General features: G+C 36.9%; 1 protein-coding gene and 1 long non-coding RNA gene across 4 annotated transcripts; one reads left to right on the top strand and one right to left on the bottom strand.

Annotated features, from left to right (window-relative positions):
• The first annotated feature begins 168 nt into the window (after positions 1 to 168).
• On the top strand, positions 169 to 16,184 carry LOC121381166 (oxidoreductase HTATIP2-like). The gene is made up of 6 exons (XM_041510341.1): positions 169 to 245; positions 3,898 to 4,087; positions 13,373 to 13,477; positions 13,882 to 14,019; positions 14,473 to 14,534; positions 15,100 to 16,184. Exons 2-6 carry the CDS (start codon positions 3,899 to 3,901, stop codon positions 15,344 to 15,346), a joined length of 741 nt encoding a protein of 246 aa, XP_041366275.1. The 5' UTR covers positions 169 to 245; position 3,898; the 3' UTR covers positions 15,347 to 16,184.
• On the bottom strand, positions 15,938 to 17,476 carry LOC121381167. 3 transcript variants are annotated; one of them, XR_005959057.1, is made up of 4 exons: positions 17,088 to 17,476; positions 16,527 to 16,906; positions 16,191 to 16,488; positions 15,938 to 16,025 (listed from the first exon to the last, which is right to left on the bottom strand). It is a non-coding gene; the product is annotated as an uncharacterized LOC121381167 (long non-coding RNA). The 3 variants fall into 3 exon arrangements; XR_005959058.1 differs by having other exon boundaries at positions 16,722 to 16,906; XR_005959056.1 differs by having other exon boundaries at positions 15,974 to 16,103; positions 16,432 to 16,488.
• Between the last annotated feature and the right edge of the window lie 3,972 nt (positions 17,477 to 21,448).

Below are 21,448 nucleotides of genomic sequence, written 5' to 3'. Positions count from 1 at the left end.
ACTAACTTCGATTAGAGCAGTATTTACCTTAAATTAGAAAGGAATACATAATTAAATTACTTATTTATATTTACCCACTATAGACTGTAAATATATAAAAACGAAAAAATAAAACTGAATTGCGTATGGTATGGGGTTTTTTGATACAGGTAACTTGGGTACGAATGAGAAAGATGCCTTTGATTTTCATCAGTATTTGTCAGCTACTTACTGCAACATTTTAAGTGCAAAGCAAGTAGCAATAGGTACTGGTAGTAATTTAATGTATACTGGTTGTAGAGGTAAAGGTTTTATTAAATGGCAACCAGTAATTATTTATTAAAATAACCTTTGTTTAGATATTATAGTGGCGCGCAAAAGAAACGCATTTAATGTTATTTACAAATTCTTTTATTCTGCTCCTTACCATTTTGGGAAAGTTCATTGTTATTTTAAGGGAGTTGTGCTTGAGGAAATTTTACCAAAAGGGATAGGAAATCAAAGGATGGAAAATCGTAGTGGGTTTGTATCGACAATGGGTTTTTAATTGCTAGTACCATCTCTCACCCAGAGTTGTAGGGTGTAACCAGGGGTAAAAATTAAAAAATATATATTTCCACAGGTCTGGGGGACTAGTGGCATAAAAAAGTTACTATAAGTCCCCAAGAAAAATCACTAGTCTTACTGTTCAAGAATCCTGACAGAAAATGAAACTGGTGCAGATCCAGAGGGAAGTGCCAAAGGGTGTGCCCCGCCCCCCCCCCCCCTATTTTTTTCCCCATTGATGTAAAAAATAAAAAATAATAATAAAGGCCTATCCAAACACCTCTTACCCATGGATCCATGCACAAAACCTATATGGGTTCTAGCAAGGTGTTAAAGAAAACTTCACCTATGTAATATTAACTAGTATATCATGGTGAAATATGTGTAGCCTGACAGTCAGCAGCAGAATTAATGACCAGGCAGACTAGCCTCATTTATCTTTGTACTTGACCTCATGGATTTCTAATTGCGGGAGGCAAGAGGACAAGACATTTAGACTACTGTGTAAGACCACTATACAACTTGTCTATCATTAACAACAATTTAATGGCACTCTATGGAAATAATGTCTCACAAATTGTGTCCAGCCTGAACAGATGTTATGTGCCACTCAAGCTGACAGGCTTGTTTTGGCGACATATTCACAATGGCTGGTGATAATGGTGAAATTACAGAGAATGATCTTCCAGGAGCTAAATTAATTCATAAATGTTTAAATTTTTTAATCCAGTTAACATATTCCCATGAATTAAGATGAGAATGTTCATTATCCGTCATGTGTAAACATTTTACTTTTTTTATTTGTTCATTAAAACTACTTGACCAATTCCAACCAAAGTTTGTGGGAAGCTTATTACTAATATTAGGCACATGGAGAAGCAAAAAAAAAAAAAATTCATCTTCCATATTTCCAGAAATCATTTAGTACTACATTGTTTATAACCGAATATTCTTCATATTATTATGTAAAGGTTTACAGATGGTATATCTAATTTGTTAATGTCATTAATGATGGATTCTCTGTTTGTACCTGAGGTGGGGGTGAAGTTTACTGTAGTTGTATAGAGAAATGCATTTAAACTATTAAGTTTAGTAACTTCTTCTTCAAAACTACTTGACCAATTCCAAGCAAATTTAGTTTGAAGCTCCCTTGTCATATGGAGAAATAAATTTGTAAATTTGGTCATTCTGACCCCCTTCTCTCCCCCCCCCCCCCCCCCCAACAGACCATAAATAGTCTATGAGTGGTTTATCTTATTTTTGAATGTCATTAATGTTGGATCCCCTGTTTGTCCCTGGTGAGGGGATGAAGTTTTTCTATAGGTAAATGTATTTCTTCAGTGTCTCCAAAAAGCACTAAACCAATTCCAAATTTATTTTGTGGGAAGCATCCTTGGCACATTCAGAAAAGATTTTCTGAATTTGGTCATTCTGACCACCCAGGGACCTGAGGAAAATTAAGCGAATTAAAAAATAAAATCTTTTCAAATTACTCGACTAATTCCATTTTTTTTTGTTGTTACAAGCTTCCTTTGCACATATAAAAATAATTTATTAATTTTGTAATTTTGACACACACACACACACACACACACACACACACACACACACACACACACACACACACACACACACACACACACACACACACACACACACACACACACACACACACACACACCCACCCTTCCGGGGGCCTGAGCTGGGGCCTAAAATGGGAAAATTAAAAATCATCTCTGCATGTACTTTCAAAAATACTATAGCCAAATAGTATACAAAATTAATAAATGGTTTATCGAATTTGTGACTGTCATTTATGTCATGTCTGCCAGGGAGTGAATGAAGTTTATTACACGTTTATAAAGAAATGCATTTAAACTGATTTCTTCAGATCTACTAGAAATGTCCATCTCACTTTTAGTGGCTAGCTTCCATGACTATGGAATCACAAAATTATGGATTTGCTTGTTCTGGACCACCCCGCACACACTTCAGGGCCAGAGGTGTGGAGCCAAAAGGTGGGAAAACCTAGACCGGTTTGTCTTAGTTTTTCTGCCTTTTGGTCTCTGGCCCCTGGTGTGGGTATGGGGTGGTGATGGAAAGGAAAAAATTAGACAATTTTTTAAATCATCTTTTCTACATCCAAAAAAGCTAAAACATATAGTCTTCACATATGTAAACGTCATTAAATGGTTTATCAAAGTTGTGAATTTCATTATTGTTGAGCCTGAGGAGGGGAGAAGGTTACTAGAGTTGTATATAGAAATGCATTTAAACTATAATTTTGTCACAACTACATGTTTTTGGGGGTTTTTTAAACAATATTTATTCATTTGAAATAAATGAAATGGATTGGCAAACAGGCTGTAGGCCTATGTAAATGATGATATAATTTGACATAATACATTAATTGAAATAAATGATGAACATGAAAGATAACATTACATAAATAACATTTCAGCCATTGTGTACAAACTACAAATACTTTGTTAGATATAGAACTCGCATTCGTAAATATACATGAGCTATGTATTAAACCATATATAATACAAATTTTAAGCGAATCATGCAAATGGTGCACCAGACTAATATAATAATAATAATATATATACTAGGTAATGTATAATTATAAAGTGAATCGCTTTGTAAAAGTAATAAAATTGTGTACAGATTGTGTACAACTACAGGCAATAGACCATTTCCAACTTAAATTGGAGGGAGAAACAAAATCATGAATTTGGTCATTCAGACTCCCCTTTCCCCCATCCAGAAAATGATCTGATTGGCTACCATTCTCAGAATATAGACCATTCTGAGTTGTGCCAGTAAGGTTATGGACTAGTGGCTTTGGGAACCTAAAAAAACACCTTCTATCATTGGTCTCTGAATAACTCAAATCACTCATGCATCTTCCATATGCACAGCATTTTTTGTTTTAAACACAACTTTTACGGTCCTACTTAATGCTTCCTCCATTATTTTAACATGAATGATGTCCACCTGGTGCATGGCATATTTCAGGAATTAATAGGCATATTTCTTAATTTCCTAAGAATGCTATTGTTTACCCCCTCCCCAGTGTTGTGGTTGCAGCCATTAGATAAAACAAGTCTGAGGCAGTATCAGTATCATGCTTTTTAATACATCATCATAAAAAGTGTATGCAATGATATCGGGGTTGGGGTTATTCCTTTCTTCTTTCTGTTTTGCCCCTTTTTTTGTGTTTGTGTGTAAATTATGCATGAAATTGATAACATTTATGAAAACTTCATTACTGAGGGCAAGAGTACACATTCCAGTTTTTCCTGCATGACTTTCTTTATAATAAACAATATGACTATAGACTAGTTAATTTCTTTTATTTATTGACAGAATGGCAGGTGAGGAGATTTCAAGTTTTAAAGAATTCCAAAAGATAGGTCACTCTGCATTTATCCTTGGCTACACGGGAAAAGTTGGAAAGGCTCTTACTAAGGAGCTGGCCAAGGCCAAGCTGTTTAAGAAAGTATTTCTGATTGGGCGGAGACAAGTACAACTTGATGGTGATATTGGAGAAGAATTTGTAAGTTGAGTTTCCAGTGATTATTGTGTAACATCAAATAATGACTGATTAAAGGGACACACCCTAATTACGGCTAGTTGTTAACCATTACGGCGTTGTTTTTCGCTATTAAACCCATTTTTTCACAAATAAAATTGCACTTTACTTAGCGTTTATTATTTAGAATATACATTTCCATTCATCTGAAGTGTTTTTTGGTAATCCTGGTGTTTGTAATACCACAAAATACATCTTTCGTATTTCTTAAAAACGGACGCACGTTTGAGAAAAAAACGTTGAGCAGACAAGGTCTAATCTATTTTTAGACGGGATATTTCCATTTCAATGTCACAGACGTTGGTATACCACGTGACCGTTATCATTTTGGTTCGGTTTGTTTTCTCGTGCACGGTTCACGCAATCAACATCCGATTTGTTGTTGTTCATTTGTGAGATTTTTCTTCACAGTTCGTGAACATTTTCAGTAACAATAAAGTTCAGACAAGTAAGTGTCTCAATACAAAATGTTACAAACCCTTAAAACAAAGTCTTACGATATCTGGAGAGGGGATACAACCAGGACAGAACAGTTGGAACATGTCCAGGAGAGGTGAAAGAAACACACCCCAAGTCTGTGAAATTTGTCATGACGTAGGCATTGTTGTGCTTCGAGCGACATCTACCGGTGATATCAAAATACTAACTTTCAAAATTATTTCAAGCAATTGGGACATGGGGATTCCCATGGTATTTATCGATATAAAACCTGCTTTTTCACTCCATTTGATAAAAGCGTGATCTAAGTGTGTTACAGGTTTGTAGATTAACCAAATTATAATTTATTTTCGCTGGATGGAACTAGGGTGTGCGGCTTTAACATATTACAGACTCAATCTCAGCCTCAATCTTACTTCCCGTCATTTTCAGCCACAATTTGACTTTCCCATCATTTACAGCCTCAATTTCACCTTCCCATCATTTATAGCCTCAATCTGACCTTCCCATCATTTACAGCCTCAATCTGACCTTCCCATCATTTACAGCCTCAATCTGACCCTCCCATCATTTACAGCCTCAATCTGACCCTCCCATCATTTACAGCCTCAATCTGACCTTCCCATCATTTACAGCCTCAATCTGACCTTCCCATCATTTACAGCCTCAATCTGACCTTCCCATCATTTACAGCCTTAGTCTCACCTTCCCATCATTTACAGCCTCAATCTGACCTTCCCATCATTTACAGCCTTAGTCTCATCTTCCCATCATTTACAGCCTCAATCTGACCTTCCCATCATTTACAGCCTCAATCTGACATTCCCATCATTTACAGCCTTAGTCTCACCTTCCCATCATTTACAGCCTTAGTCTCACCTTCCCATCATTTATAGCCTCAATCTGACCTTCCCATCATTTACAGCCTCAATCTGACCTTCCCATCATTTACAGCCTTAATCTGACCTTCCCATCATTTACAGCCTCAATCTGACCTTCCCATCATTTTCAGCCTCAATCTGACCTTCCCATCATTTACAGCCTCAATCTGACCTTCCCATCATTTACAGCCTTAGTCTCATCTTCCCATCATTTACAGCCTCAATCTGACCTTCCCATCATTTACAGCCTCAATCTGACCTTCCCATCATTTACAGCCTCAATCTGACATTCCCATCATTTACAGCCTTAGTCTCACCTTCCCATCATTTACAGCCTTAGTCTCACCTTCCCATCATTTATAGCCTCAATCTGACCTTCCCATCATTTACAGCCTCAATCTGACCTTCCCATCATTTACAGCCTTAATCTGACCTTCCCATCATTTACAGCCTCAATCTGACCTTCCCATAATTTTCAGCCTCAATCTGACCTTCCCATCATTTACAGCCTCAATCTGACCTTCCCATCATTTACAGCTTCAATCGGTATAATATCCGCCCGGTCCCCTCCATTATTATTTTTAGTTAGGGGTTAGGGGTTAGGGGTTAGGGTTGGGGTTGGGGTTGGGGTTAAGGTTAGGTTTGGGGTTAGGGTTAGGGGAGGGGGGGACCGGGCGGATATTTTTCCGCTTCAATCTGACCTTCCCATCATTTACAGCCTGAGTCTCACCTTCCCATCATTTATAGCCTCAATCTAACCTTCCCATCATTTACAGCCTCAATCTGACCTCATAATTTTCAGCATCAATCTGACCTTCCCATCATTTACAGCCTCAATTTGACCTTCCCATCATTTACAACCTCAGTCTCACCTTCCCATCATTTACAACCTCAGTCTCACCTTCCCATCATTTACAGCCTCAATCTGACCTTCCCATCATTTACAGCCTCAATCTGACCTTCCCATCATTTACAGCCTCAATATGACCTTCCCATCATTTACAGCCTCAGTATCCCTTCATTTACAGCCTCAGTCTGACCTTCCCATCATTTACAGCCTCAATCTGACCTTCCCATCATTTACAGCCTCAATCTGACCTTCCCATCATTTACAGCCTCAGTATCACCTTCCCATCATTTACAGCCTCAGTCTGACCTTCCCATCATTTACAGCCTCAATCTGACCTTCCCATCATTTACAGCCTCAATCTGACCTTCCCATCATTTACAGCCTCAGTATCACCTTCCCATCATTTACAGCCTCAGTCTGACCTTCCCATCATTTACAGCCTCATTCTGACCTTCCCATCATTTACAGCCTCAGTCTGACCTTCCCATCATTTACAGCCTCAGTCTGACCTTCCCATCATTTTCAGCCTCAATCTGACCTTCCCATCATTTACAGCCTCAATCTGACCTTCCCATCATTTACAGCCTCAGTCTCACCTTCCCATCATTTACAGCCTCAATCTGACCTTCCCATCATTTACAGCCTCAATCTGACCTTCCCTTCATTTACAGCCTCAATCTGACCTTCCCATCATTTACAGCCTCAATCTGACCTTCCCATCATTTACAGCCTCAATCTGACCTTCCCATCATTTACAGCCTCATTCTGACCTTCCCATCATTTACAGCCTCATTCTGACCTTCCCATCATTTACAGCCTCAGTCTGACCTTCCCATCATTTACAGCCTCAGTCTGACCTTCCCATCATTTTCAGCCTCAGTCTGACCTTCCCATCATTTTCAGCCTCAATCTGACCTTCCCATCATTTACAGCCTCAGTCTGACCTTCCCATCATTTACAGCCTCAGTCTGACCTTCCAGCATCACCCTTCATTTACAGCCTCAGTCTGACCTTCCCCTCATTTACAGCCTCACCTTCCCGTCATTTACTCAATCTGACCTTCCCGTCATTTACAGCCTCAATCTGACCTTCCCGATTTACAGCTCAATCCCTTCCCGTCATTTACAGCCTCAATCTGACCTTCCCGTCATTTACAGCCTCAATCTGACCTTCCCGTCATTTACAGCCTCAATCTGACCTTCCCGTCATTTACAGCCTCAATCTGACCTTCCCGTCATTTACAGCCTCAATCTGACCTTCCCGTCATTTACAGCCTCAATCTGACCTTCCCTTCATTTACAGCCTCAATCTGACCTTCCCATCATTTACAGCCTTAGTCTCACCTTCCCATCATTTACAGCCTCAATCTGACCTTCCCATAATTTTCAGCCTCAATCTGCACCATGACTGGTATGTCAAAAGCCATGGCATGTTCTATCCTGTTAGTGGGATGTTGCCTATTAAAGATCCCTCACTACTAATGGACAAATATAGCAGATTTCCTTTCTAAGTCTATATGTTCAAAGTTTAAATTAACAATGTTTGATAGCCAATTATAATTATTAATAAATCAATAAAATAAAAAAATTAAATATAAAGTTTAACTAAATAGGTCACCACATTCCACATACAGAACTCAGTATGGTAAAAAAAAAAATCCATTAACTTTCATTTAATCTTGTTGATAATAAAACAAGTGAAAAAGATTACCGGTAAGATGAACTAATGTTTTAATATTTAAAATATTGAAGATAAGGGCTTTAAATAAACATTCTTTCATACTAAGCCCAGTATAAAATTGTTTTTGTTTAAAGACACCACTAGAGCACATTGATTTAAAGGTCCACAATCATGGCACATTATTAATACACAGTATATAAAACAAATACATAAACATTACAGTATTAAAAATAAAAAACAAAAATACCATCCCAGTTATTAATAAAGTGACTTTTTGTAAAACACTTGGGGGGAAAACCCCACTGCTCAGTCGATTTGACCCACATCAGACCTGTGACATAGCATCCAGCCTTTTTTTCGAAAAACAGCTGATTCTTAATGGATGCTAGTTTGGACATTTTGGTCTCATAACATTTTTACATCTACTCGAATGGTACCTCGATTGGTGAGGAAGTGGTATATAAGCACGTTAACCTAGTTACCTACCTACCTGTGAGAAGCAGGACACAAGTTCAGTCCCGACTTTTGAAAGTGGGATATTAACATTTGACTGTAATAAAAATATGTGTTCAAATTAGAATGCATTTAAAACAACAAGCAGAATAAATATTATTTTATTGATTACTATCACATAAAATAGGGATCTGAATTTATTGTTTCAGACAGATCGGTATGATGCAATGCAGGTATGAACACAATAATACAATTTATCTTGCTACCTACACCCATTACTACAGGTGTTGTTCATTGTTTATTAAGCTTTTAAAGAAGCACGATTATTTCATAACACTTTCTGTGGTGTCCTAATTACTGAGGAAATGTGTGTACAGTCAGACCTCGTTACAACGACCACTATATGTTACACTGCCGCCCCTGCTCTGGTACCCTCCCCACCTCCTCCCCTCTCTCCCTTTTGAGCTTGTGCTCTAGTTTAGCTTGTGCTCGTCATGGTTTCTTGTTTGCTGTATCATGCGCAATTGTAGAACATGTGCCGGTGGGGATACAGACTTGGAATAGATATGTCAATTTTTTTTTTTTTTTTAAATAGGTGTCATATATTTATCGACCACCTTAAATAATTGTCGTAATCCTCAGGGATGAAGTGGTCACTGCAGACCCTATCCCATCGTATGGTACTTTCCATTATGCATGGGTTCTGCTTAAGAACCACTTCAATGCAAACCTTGTGATTGTCGGTTTGTTTAAAGTTCGGAAAAACTGCTGCTTTGATACATCCAAACACTAATCAATGGTTCACCATATTTTATATTTGAAAACTATCTCCAAAAGAATATAACTTCCATACAATAGAATAAAATTTTCACATTTTAAAAATACACATGTTCCACCTTCCCAATAAAATGTCTGTAAGGTTGCGAATCATACTTTCATGTTATGCCGGTTAGTGCATCACAGGGTCACGTGACTTAGCTCTTGGATCCGACAGGCGTTTTGGCAAGCGATGGGAAAAACGCGACTTTTTATTGCGAATATATTAAAAATGAGTAAAAACATTTTTATTTATTTTATTGATACTTCATATATATTGTAAAATATAGATACCAAACAATAATGAATTACATTTTTGATAAACGTGGACCTTTAAAGGGACATTCCTGACTTTGTTGCTGCTTCTTCTTCTGCGATCCCGGCCATGTTAGATGGGTAGTCTGGTATTCTGGACGAAGACCGCAGTCAGCCTTAACGACATCACCGGTCCCTACAGCTTCTCCCTTAGGTCCACAGCACTGGGCCACGTTTATTGTCGCAGTGTGTCGAAGGTGGGACAGGATTGGAGAATGTGGGCTGGTGTCTGTGGACCAGTGCCACATGGGCACTCGTCCGTGTGAGAGATTTTCAGCCTGAAGAGATGTGAGAGGAGCTGACAATGTCCTGTTCTCAGCCTGAAGATGGTGACTGTTTGTGACCTGTTCAGCTGGTAGATGTCATTCCCTTCAAGCCCTATCTGCAGACGCTGCCTCCACATGTTCTTGAAGTGATTTTTTAGAAGGGTCTTGACTTCACCATATGACATTTGGTGGGCAATTTGCTCCTGTTTACTGCCCAGCTTGGAGAGTCTGTCAGCTTTTTCATTTCCCATAACACCACAGTGGGAGGGGATCCACTGTAACACCAGTTTTGTTTTGGAGCCCAGTGTTTGGAGTTCCCGTCTGGTATCCTGGAGGATCTGGTCTATCTGTGTGGACTGAAGACTCTGGAAAAGGGCTCAGCAATCAGTGAGGAAGACTGTGTGAGAAAATGGGTCATCTCTTCCATTCAGGATCTGAGCAGCATGAAGTAAGGCGCAGGTTTCAGCTCTGAAGTTGGTGGAGAACTGACCAGTGAAATCATTGAAATAATTTTTTTTAGTGTACCTGACACAATGTCCCGCACCAATCAATTTGTGCCTGACATGAAAGAAATTGTACCTGTCACAAAACATTGTAAATAAAAATGAAATAAATTAAGTTTTGTGTTGTTTAATAATTGATATATTTAATTACTAAATAACCAATGCAGCAATTAAGGCAGTAGTCACCAAATGATGACATTTATTATTGTTACATACTTAATAGTCTATGATGCATTAATATATGTCCTCTGGTAAAGCTGTATCCTAACCAGCCGCGAGCTACATGAGCGATTATTGTAGAAATCATGGATTTCAATTGCCGTATCATAACCGCACGCATGCGACGCAACATATAAATCTGTCGCGTCGCACGCGTACAGTTAGGATGCGGGAATGGAAGTCAGTGATTTCTAAAATAATCGCTCGCGGCCGGTTAGGATAGGGCTTAAGAAACCCATGAAACTGTTGTCACTATCACTTTGTGTTGAACTTTCAGATTCATGATGATCTGACTCAGACTCATCCATTTTTTTCAATGTCATCAGTGTCTTGTTTGTGGTAATATTCTATATTTTTGGTTGCCGAGTGATCTTTAGCATTTGACACACACAGATTTGTGGACTCTTTGATCCATGCATCCGAAAAATCGTGATTATACTGCATTTCTTTTTGAAATGCTTTGCAGAGCGAGCACGTCATAAGTGTAACCTCGCCTTTGGTGTTTTCTTCAAACTGTAGCCACAAAGAGGCATTTGTTTTAACTAAATACTCCTTTTACCATTTTAGTTCAGTGCTAGATTTTAAGATACTACTCTGCGGGATATTCGTTTGGAAATTTTTGGTGGACGATTTAATCGGCGGCTGCCCACCGCGGATACTGGGAACAGGGACAGTTGATTTGTCATTATCGGTACCTGTCTGTTCTTTTACAGCAAAGACTGAAGTTATTTTGTTCAACATCCTTTAAGTGTTAACCACGAGGCAATTTGAATTGCAAACTTTAAACGAAAACACCACAGGAAGTATACGCTAAGTACGAAAGGTCAATTACTAATATGCGTGATATCACTTTTCACAATGTAAGTTCCCGCAAAATCGAGACTATAAAAAATCCTACTAAACAGGTACGCAGACTGTAGATGAACTTTATGTTGGACTGTCAAGTGCCCCACGAACCGGTTCGAATCCCACTGGTACAATTTGTATTTTTTCATTCGTAATCTTTTTTTTTTTTAATCGGTAGGCCGGCCATCTTCTCCATTGCAGCTATGGGGGTGGTCTTCATGCCACCTGTGCTGACTCGGAGGCTGGCATTCTGCGACTTGTCCAAATGGTCTGTGTTGCTCTTTGCTGCTGTAGACCAGGAGGTGGAGGCGTATTCCATGTGAGGTCGGACAGATCCTGTGTATACTTGGGTCAGGATCTTCATGTTGGCACCCCACTTTGTGCCAGCCAGTTTCTTCATCATGGCCATCTTCTTGGTGACTTTACTGTGAATCACATTGATGTGAGGGGACCATGTGAGCCTCCTGTCCAGTGTCATGGGTTGTCATGCTGCGGAATGTCCTGGTTATCAATCTGCAGGCTGAACTTTGTTGCAATTTTTAAGATATTATCAACTAACAGACTTTTTAACGATTGTAATTACATATCAAATATATTTTTCTGCATAATATATTAGTAGCTGTATAGTAAACGTGTTTCTGATCATTCTAATATTTGTACTAGGTTAAATTTCATTTATTTCCAAAAATATTTATTTTTTTGAACGTACAAAATTATTTGAGAACAAAATCTAGTTTGGGCTTTTTACAAATATTAAAGGCATATTGTCACAGACCACTGACCTATTTAATGGTCTAACAAAGTATTACCTGAACAAATATAATCTGATTTGTCCCTAAATGTACTTTATTCAACCATCTTCATAACCACCATACTCCACTTATTAATGACATTTTGTAAAAATAATTGAATTATGGCAATGGTCCATAATTCAAAAACTAAAATTGCCGAGAGGGATGACATGGATTTCACTCCATCATGGTTCAGTTAAGGTGATGCGATAGCTAGATTTCGTTTCCAACAATTAATGTAATTTTTATTATTATCCATTTTTAGAGAAATAAGATCCTTAAATCTGTGACAGTATGCCTTTAAGATGACCACAAACACATTAAATATACAGACAATGATAATCTAAACAAGAAAATATATTTAATATATAAGTTTAATCGTAGAAGTATTTTATTAGTCGGAAACATCTTACAATGTAGCAAACTCAGGAATGTCCCTTTAACAAAAGTTAGGGCATCAAGGCAATTTGCAAAACTGGTTGTTTGGTCACTAAAAATCATGACAATTTCTTTTTTTGAAAATTGTTTTGCCAAATCATCAATTCTTTGGCAAATTTTTATTATTTTTCTCAGTTATAAGGATACATAATTATACAACATGGGATGTGATGGAAGGGCATTGTGTGGCAAACCAGGTAGGACACAATGGCATTTTTCTTGCCAGCTTCAACATCTGATTTTCCAGACACAGTAACAAGTAAGAAGAGCAACCATGGCACTTGCCACTGGTGCCACAGTAAAATTCAAACCCTGGCCATGGGTTGTTAGTTTACTGTATTGTTAATGTTGTGTCCTGAAACTTGGGATCCAAGCTTGGTAATCAGTTTTAAAGCATGTTGATCATCAACATTAGTGGCTGCTGATTCATCAGCAGATACACAGTAATTCCCTTTTCATGGTCTCAAGTTCTGGGGCCTAATTCACAAAGCATCCTCTTTGTAAGTCTTTTAGCATTGCGCTGCGAGATCACAAAGTTCCGAGAGGTTAGTGAATTAGGCCCCTGGTTGTTTTTGTTTGTTTTTTTTGTTTTTAAATTTAGACAAAAAATGGAATCCTGTTTTACACTATGATTAAATGAATTATCTCCCCTTAGTATTTAATAGGATCTGTCAAAGAAATAAAATTAATTTTAATTTAATTTTTATATTTGTTAAATCTTTTTTTCTTTTTCTTTTTTTTGCTGGTTTACAGGAGCAAATAGTTGTTGACTTTGAAAAAATTGAAGACTATGCAGACATTTTTAAAGACATTGATGTTGGTTTCTGCTGTTTGGGTACAACAACAAAAAATGGAACAGTAGGTATAATTCATAGTTTTGAAAAGTAAGAACAAATTCACTTCAATATATACTTTAAAAAAAATTAAATACTCAAAAGGCATTTGGCCATGTTTTTTGGCTCTCTTGCCAATATTGTGGCAGAACTAACCAAAATGAATGTAACTTTGTCACTCCTAACTGTTAATTAGTGACTCTTGCTTTTCACATATGTTAATCATAGTGTAAACTATAAAAACCATTGGAAACTGGTTACAGTATAATTTTAATTTTCACATTTGCATATTCTAGGACTATATTATGAAGTTTAAAGTTTGTTGATGGATTGAAAACATATTTCCATATCTATTGCCATTTGAAGACTTTTTGGAAATGCTATCTGTAATATGTATGTTTTTAATTTCTTTCTTCTTGTTTTTCAAAGGAAAGCTTTGTTCGTGTTGATCACGATTATGTCATAAAATCGGCAGAACTTGCCAAAAGTGGAGGATGTAAACACTTTAACTTTATATCAACCAAGTGGGCAGACAGGAATGGTACACTTTTGTACATAAAGACAAAGGTAAAAAGTAACTATGCCTACTATTGTAATTAAATGGGGGAAAAGGTATTAATTTTAATTTTTATTTTAACACTTGATTCATTCAATAAATTGTATAAACCTTCTTTTTTTATCGAAGATTACTATGACTATTTTATTTTACATATATTCACAGTCTATCAGTTATCCTGTTAAAGATTCATCTTTTTCTAAATTCTGTATTTACTGATGTTTTTACTCTACTTTTTCCATTAGGATAAATATTCTTTACTTAATATCCACTGGCATAGGAAATGGGGGAGCAGGCCCCCCCCCCCCCCCCCCCCCCACTTTTCAGCAGCTGCAATGGTTTTTATATATTTATACATGTATTTATATGTTTATGTGTGGTCCTTAACCATATGTCCGACACCATATAACCATAAATAAAATGTGTTGAGTGCATCGTTAAATAAATAATTTCCTTCCTTATAGGGGCAAGTTGAAGAAGCATTGAAAGTGATGCATTTTAACAGACTTTCTGTTTTTCGACCTGGGTAAGATCTTATAGATTAATTCACATATTTAATTTGAAAATGAATATAAAACTATTAAAATTTTAAAAAACCCATATTCATCCAAGGTATAAATGGATCATGGAAATCCAGGAAGGTCTCCTGTCTTGGACAAAGTGGCCGGCCAAGGCTGGCTCTAGTGCCCACAACAGGCGTGCGCTACAACAGCTTGTTCTGAATGTGCACGTAAAACCCTATGACCTGACCTGACCAGGAAGGTCATGGAATTTGTGTATGTAAATTTCTATGCTTTGAAACTCATGGAATTTTCATTTGGGTTATAAATTGTTTTTATGTTGTCTTACATTTAAATTAACAGAAGAAAAGATAATCATTGCATCAAAACATTGTAATGTTGTTTTATAGAATTGATTGTAGAAAAATCATTTAAAATTCTGTTTAAAAAATGGTAATGTAAATTTTAAAAGTGCCTTTAAAAACTCATGGAAAGTGATCAGATTTCGTTGATAACAAAGTGTACGAGTCCTGTAACCATGTGACAGTCATATATTTAATTTTTACCCTGTGTTTTTTGCAATATTTTCAGAGGTATTCTAGGTCACAGAGATGACAGTCGACTCACAGAAACTGTTGCTACATTTTTCTTAAAGCCTGTGACATTTCTGTTTCCAACTGCCATTACGATTCCCGTGGAAATGTTTGCCAAGGCGATGATAAAAAATACGGTCACCCCAGCTGATCATCCAGTGGAGATACTGGAAAACAAGGACATCCACGCGATCTCAGGTTCATTGACAATGTGTCACACAGATCAGAAACAAGCTGCAGACTAATAATTGGTATCTTGGGTTGGAATATTCAGTAAAAGTTTACAGTAGCCTGTTGGAGAAGGATTTTATAAATTATATAATATGTAATTGTTCAGTCTGTTCTAGAATTTATCGCATTGGATGGGTAAGGAGGCAAATGTTTTGTTTTGTATACCGACCACACACAAAATAAAACTAATTAAACCAAGAATGTATAGAGGGGAAAACAAAAGACTGCTAAGACACACCAGGCCACTACACACCCAAACTATTTAAACCAATTATGTATAGGGTGGGGTAGAGAAAGTTGTAGACCTAAGACACACCAAAATATGACTGTTTAAAGCAAATGGGGTGTAGAGAAAGTTGTAGACCTAAGACACACCAAATGGGGGGTAGTGAAAGTTGTAGACCTAAGACACACCAAATGGGGTGTAGAGAAAGTTGTAGACCTAAGACACACCAAAATATGACTGTTTAAAGCAAATGGGGTGTAGTGAAAGTTGTAGACCTATGACACCAAAATATGACTGTTTAAAGCAAATGGGGGGTAGTGAAAGTTGTAGACCTAAGACACACCAAATGGGGGGTAGTGAAAGTTGTAGACCTAAGACACACCAAATGGGGGGTAGTGAAAGTTGTAGACCTATGACACCAAAATATGACTGTTTAAAGCAAATGGGGGGTAGTGAAAGTTGTAGACCTAAGACACACCAAATGGGGGGTAGTGAAAGTTGTAGACCTAAGACACACCAAATGGGGGGTAGTGAAAGTTGTAGACCTAAGACACACCAGGCCACCACACACAAAATAAAACTGTTTGAATCAAGTGGGGGGTGGGGGTGGGAGGGTAGAGAAAGTTGTAGACCTAAGACACACCAAAATATGACTGTTTAAAGCAAATGGGGTGTAGTGAAAGTTGTAGACCTAAGACACACCAGGCCACCACACACAAAATAAAACTGTTTGAATCAAGTGTGGGGGGGGGGGGGTGTAGAGAAAGTTGTAGACCTAAGACACACCAAAATATGACTGTTTAAAGCAAATGGGGTGTAGTGAAAGTTGTAGACCTATGACACACCAAATGGGGGGTAGTGAAAGTTGTAGACCTATGACACCAAAATATGACTGTTTAAAGCAAATGGGGGGTAGTGAAAGTTGTAGACCTAAGACACACCAAATGGGGGTAGTGAAAGTTGTAGACCTAAGACACACCAAATGGGGGGTAGTGAAAGTTGTAGACCTAAGACACACCAAATGGGGGGTAGTGAAAGTTGTAGATCTAAGACACACCAAATGGGGGGTAGTGAAAGTTGTAGACCTAAGACACACCAAATGGGGGGTAGTGAAAGTTGTAGACCTAAGACACACCAAATGGGGGGTAGTGAAAGTTGTAGACCTAAGACACACCAAATGGGGGGTAGTGAAAGTTGTAGACCTAAGACACACCAGGCCACCACACACAAAATAAAACTGTTTGAATCAAGTGGGGGGTGGGGGTGGGAGGGTAGAGAAAGTTGTAGACCTAAGACACACCAAAATATGACTGTTTAAAGCAAATGGGGTGTAGTGAAAGTTGTAGACCTAAGACACACCAGGCCACCACACACAAAATAAAACTGTTTGAATCAAGTGTGGGGGGGGGGGGTGTAGAGAAAGTTGTAGACCTAAGACACACCAAAATATGACTGTTTAAAGCAAATGGGGTGTAGTGAAAGTTGTAGACCTATGACACACCAAATGGGGGGTAGTGAAAGTTGTAGACCTATGACACCAAAATATGACTGTTTAAAGCAAATGGGGGGTAGTGAAAGTTGTAGACCTAAGACACACCAAATGGGGGGTAGTGAAAGTTGTAGACCTAAGACACACCAAATGGGGGGTAGTGAAAGTTGTAGACCTAAGACACACCAAATGGGGGGTAGTGAAAGTTGTAGATCTAAGACACACCAAATGGGGGGTAGTGAAAGTTGTAGACCTAAGACACACCAAATGGGGGGTAGTGAAAGTTGTAGACCTAAGACACACCAAATGGGGGGTAGTGAAAGTTGTAGATCTAAGACACACCAAATGGGGGGTAGTGAAAGTTGTAGACCTAAGACACACCAGGCCACCACACACAAAATAAAACTGTTTGAATCAAGTGGGGGGGGGGGGGGGTGTAGAGAAAGTTGTAGACCTAAGACACACCAGGCCACCACACACAAAATAAAACTGTTTGAATCAAGTGGGGGGGGGGGGGGGTGTAGAGAAAGTTGTAGACCTAAGACACACATCAGGCCACTACACAAAATAAAACTGACTGAATCAAGTATGTATTAAAAAACAAGATAATAAAATAAAATACAGTAATCTAAGAGACACCAGGTGTGTAATAACCATAGTGCTTCCTACCTCCCCAGTGTAATAAATTTTGGAACATGCCTAAAACACATTTTCAGTCTAATTCTTCATAAAAATCAATCCCTATTCAAAGTTGTTGTAAAGATGGATAGATTGGGCTGGGGAAGACATTTAAAACTTTTAAAAATGAACTATTATACTTTAATAAAAATGAGATAGTGTCAGATTTTAAGAATGTATCTTAAACAGATTTATCACATTATATTCAAAATAACACTTTTAATGGGATACAGTTTTTAATAGAATTGTTTCTTAAACCTAACGTGGCATCAGCTATTGAATTTCTTTTACAATGCACAAATGCATGCCAAGCAGAGATCTATCTTTTTAAACAAGATGGAAATATCACTGCTTGTAGAAACTGCTTGAACCATCTGTTTTGTAACCTATTGTTTTATAGAGTTAGTAAATGAAGGACTGTTGTTTGATTCTTCAGTCAAACATGGTACACTTTCTATTTGGCTGAGTGACAAAAATAGTGGGCATTTTATTGTTGTCTAATATTGCAGTGAATGTATAACCAGTGTCGTTACTGGATAACTTTTCATACATACAAATTAAAAGGCCACATTTTACGTATGTTTGACTGATTGTTAATAGTTTATTTTACTTTTAATTCCATATTTTCACAGTGAAAAGGTCACATTATTTTGTATTCATTGATTGCAGTTTTACTGTCAATTTTAGTTATACATGTGCAGTGGACTGTATCTAAATTGGTATCACACGGTACTGATCTCTATATATATACAACTTTCTGTGACGAAGGACAGATTATTCAATTAACACAGTTACAGTTATTAGCCAGTTAGTTCGTAATTCCCATTTTTATTGGAGGTTTTATAGTGCCATTTTTACTTTTAAGCCATTTTTTAATTGTTGATGTATGAAGTACCGTATCATATTCATTTTGTGGATTAACAGAAATTAAATATTTAAACCTTTTATCGTATAGGTTTGTTTGTTATTCATTTTGTGGGCTATTCATCTTAGAAACTAGTGCTTGTAATTTATTTATTTCACAAAGAAGTGAACATGTTTATCCATCTCGACAGGCTGTAGGGGTATTAATATTCTATGGGCTACTTGTGAGTTACATGGAATAATTACTGATTTATTCATATTGATATATAATCACACAAAAAAGGTTTCAGTGCATATATTGAACAAGGAATTTATTTCACAGTATAACATATTTTTTAAAATCAAATCATTTTCAAGAAATTATTTATTTATAAATATCAGACGATTTGCACAATTATGGCTTGTCCACAAGAGTCACAGATTTCAACCATTTACAAACTACCGTTGGTTTGAGACTATTTCATTTGGTGCACAGGAACTTTTTTATGCAAGTATATTAGTCTATTGGATATCTTGACACATACTGTGGCAGACGCCAAGACATATTGGATATGTATTTAACTTATTATTTATTGAATCCTGATGATGCAGCATTGATACGCACCATTAATACAGTTAATGTATAAACATAAAAATCTTGCCATGACAGTATCTTTGTATTATTGGAAGTATCCTTGTATTGTAAATATCTTAATGTTTGTACTGTTGTACAGTGTGTGAGAATGCTGTAACAAATTGCCACCTACACCAAGTGTTCAAAGCAACAGCGCTGTTTGTAAGAGTTTCGAAATAGTTTATCAGCTGCACTGACAATAACTTGTATTGCTTGGAGTATCATTGTATTTTTATAAATAATCTTAATGCTTTTATATTGTAATTTATGTTAAATTTCTGTGGCAGTATCCATGTACATTGTATTTGTAAATAATCTTAATGCTTTGTAACTTGTGTGAAATTTGTGTAACAAATAATCCAGGCTACACAAAGTGTTCAAAATCCACAATCCTGTTTGTGTTATTAAATGAGCTAAAATCTATAGGTGAAAAAATAACACTATCAGGGCTCACACTACAACAAATTTTGGTTTAGCCAATTTTGAGATATGTACATGTATGTCGAGTATTTCCTTGAAAATTATTAAAATGTGGTTAATTTAAGAAATATTTTATTAGCCAAAAACTAAATGTTGTAGGCACTTTTAATAAAAATTAGCAGTTGGCTAATTTGGCTATACACAGGGTGAGCCCTGACTATGTACTACAAATTCTTAATTGTAAACCCCTTTTAAAATCAGAATTAAACACAACATTGAGGTTGCTTTTTATTGGCAATAAATTTATTTATTAGCAGGACCATCTTTGTATTTTGAGTTAAGTTTGCTCAAGCGGCAAGTACTTTGCAGGTTACATATTGATAATATTTTAATATTAGTATACCATATACACTTTGATATGTAACATCTACAAAGGTTTGATAAAATGTATTATTATTTCATTGATCTTATGTATTATAGCTTAATAGTGCAATTGTGTGGGCTATTTATGAGATGTAATTTTGTTTGTAGTAAATTAATATGCTTGGGCTGTCAAACTTCCACTTTCCATTAGGAAACTTACTCAATCATTTTTAGTGACTACTGTCTACTTAATCATTATACATTTACTTTTAATATCATTCATTTGTATGAGCATGTATTTTTAAACGATATTTGTATATACATGTATCTACCGGTATATATATCAGGTTATTTTTATCCTATTTTGTAAATGTATGTTTTCACGTTATTTTGAATAAAAATGTAAATTTTAGTACGGTAGTTATGAATTTTCGAGTGGTTTACACTAACATTTTCACTAAAGATATTTGGCTTAGATTCAATATATTGTAACAATGTAGTGTTTAGCAAAATTACTCTTTTTTTTCCGATATGAAAAACTGAAAACATGCCAGTGCATAATTTAGAAGTTTTAGTAAAAGTTAAAAGTTAGCCTCATTAATCATCGGCTATTGGATATCCAACATTTGGTCATTTTGACAGATAGTCTTAGAGAGGAAACCCACTGCATGTTCCCATTAGTAGCAAATGATCTTTTATATGCACCATCTCACAGAAAGGATAGCACATACCACTACCTTTGATATACCAGTTGTGGTCTACTGGCTGGAACAAGAAATGGACTAATGTGCCCATTGATGGGATCAGTCCCAGATCAACTGTGCATCAGGTGAATGTTTTACCACTGCTACGTCCCGCCCAATTAGAAGTTTTAGATTCTACATATCAGCTACTTTGTCACCAACAGTGTCATCATATCAACAATTGGTGGGATGTAGCTCGGTGGTAGAGCACTTTCCCCTTATTTAACAGCAGAAGCAGGTTTCCTCTCACTTTAGACCAAGTGTTGTAGCTTAAAACATACATGGAAAACATCCAAGGATGTCAAACATTTGGTAATTCTGATATATAGTTGGGAGGAAACCCGCTACACTTTTTCCATTAGTAGCAAGGGATCTTTTATATGCACCATCCCACAGAAAAGATAGCATATACCATGGCCTTTTGATATACCAGTTGTGGTGCACTAGCTGGAACGGGAAATGGCCCAATGAACCAACTGACAGAAATTGATCCTAAACTGAATGTGCATCAGCCGAGTGCTTTACCACTTGGCTATGTCCCACCCCATGTAATTCTGTACCCAGCAAACATTTATTAAATAAGTAGAGAAATGTCACTGGCCGCCACCTGTTAATGACATAAGTGTATCATCATCAAATTTACCGTTATTACTTGTGTACAGTGTAACAAAAACATAATATGCATTTTGTATTTGGCACCCAAAAATTAATAAACAGTTC

This window comes from Gigantopelta aegis, chromosome 9 (assembly GCF_016097555.1).
Source record: "Gigantopelta aegis isolate Gae_Host chromosome 9, Gae_host_genome, whole genome shotgun sequence".
NCBI lineage: Eukaryota > Metazoa > Mollusca > Gastropoda > Neomphalida > Peltospiridae > Gigantopelta > Gigantopelta aegis.
Note: the sequence above shows the minus strand (reverse complement) of the source record. Positions and strands in the feature narration are given on the sequence as shown.

Excerpts from the sequence above, each read along its gene's own strand:
- LOC121381166 (XM_041510341.1), top strand. The coding sequence starts at position 3,899 with ATGGCAGGTGAGGAGATTTCAAGTTTTAAAGAATTCCAAAAGATAGGT. Across the intron at positions 14,020-14,472 it reads TTTTGTACATAAAGACAAAG|GGGCAAGTTGAAGAAGCATT; the intron begins GTAAAAAGTAAC and ends CCTTCCTTATAG. Across the intron at positions 14,535-15,099 it reads CTTTCTGTTTTTCGACCTGG|AGGTATTCTAGGTCACAGAG; the intron begins GTAAGATCTTAT and ends CAATATTTTCAG.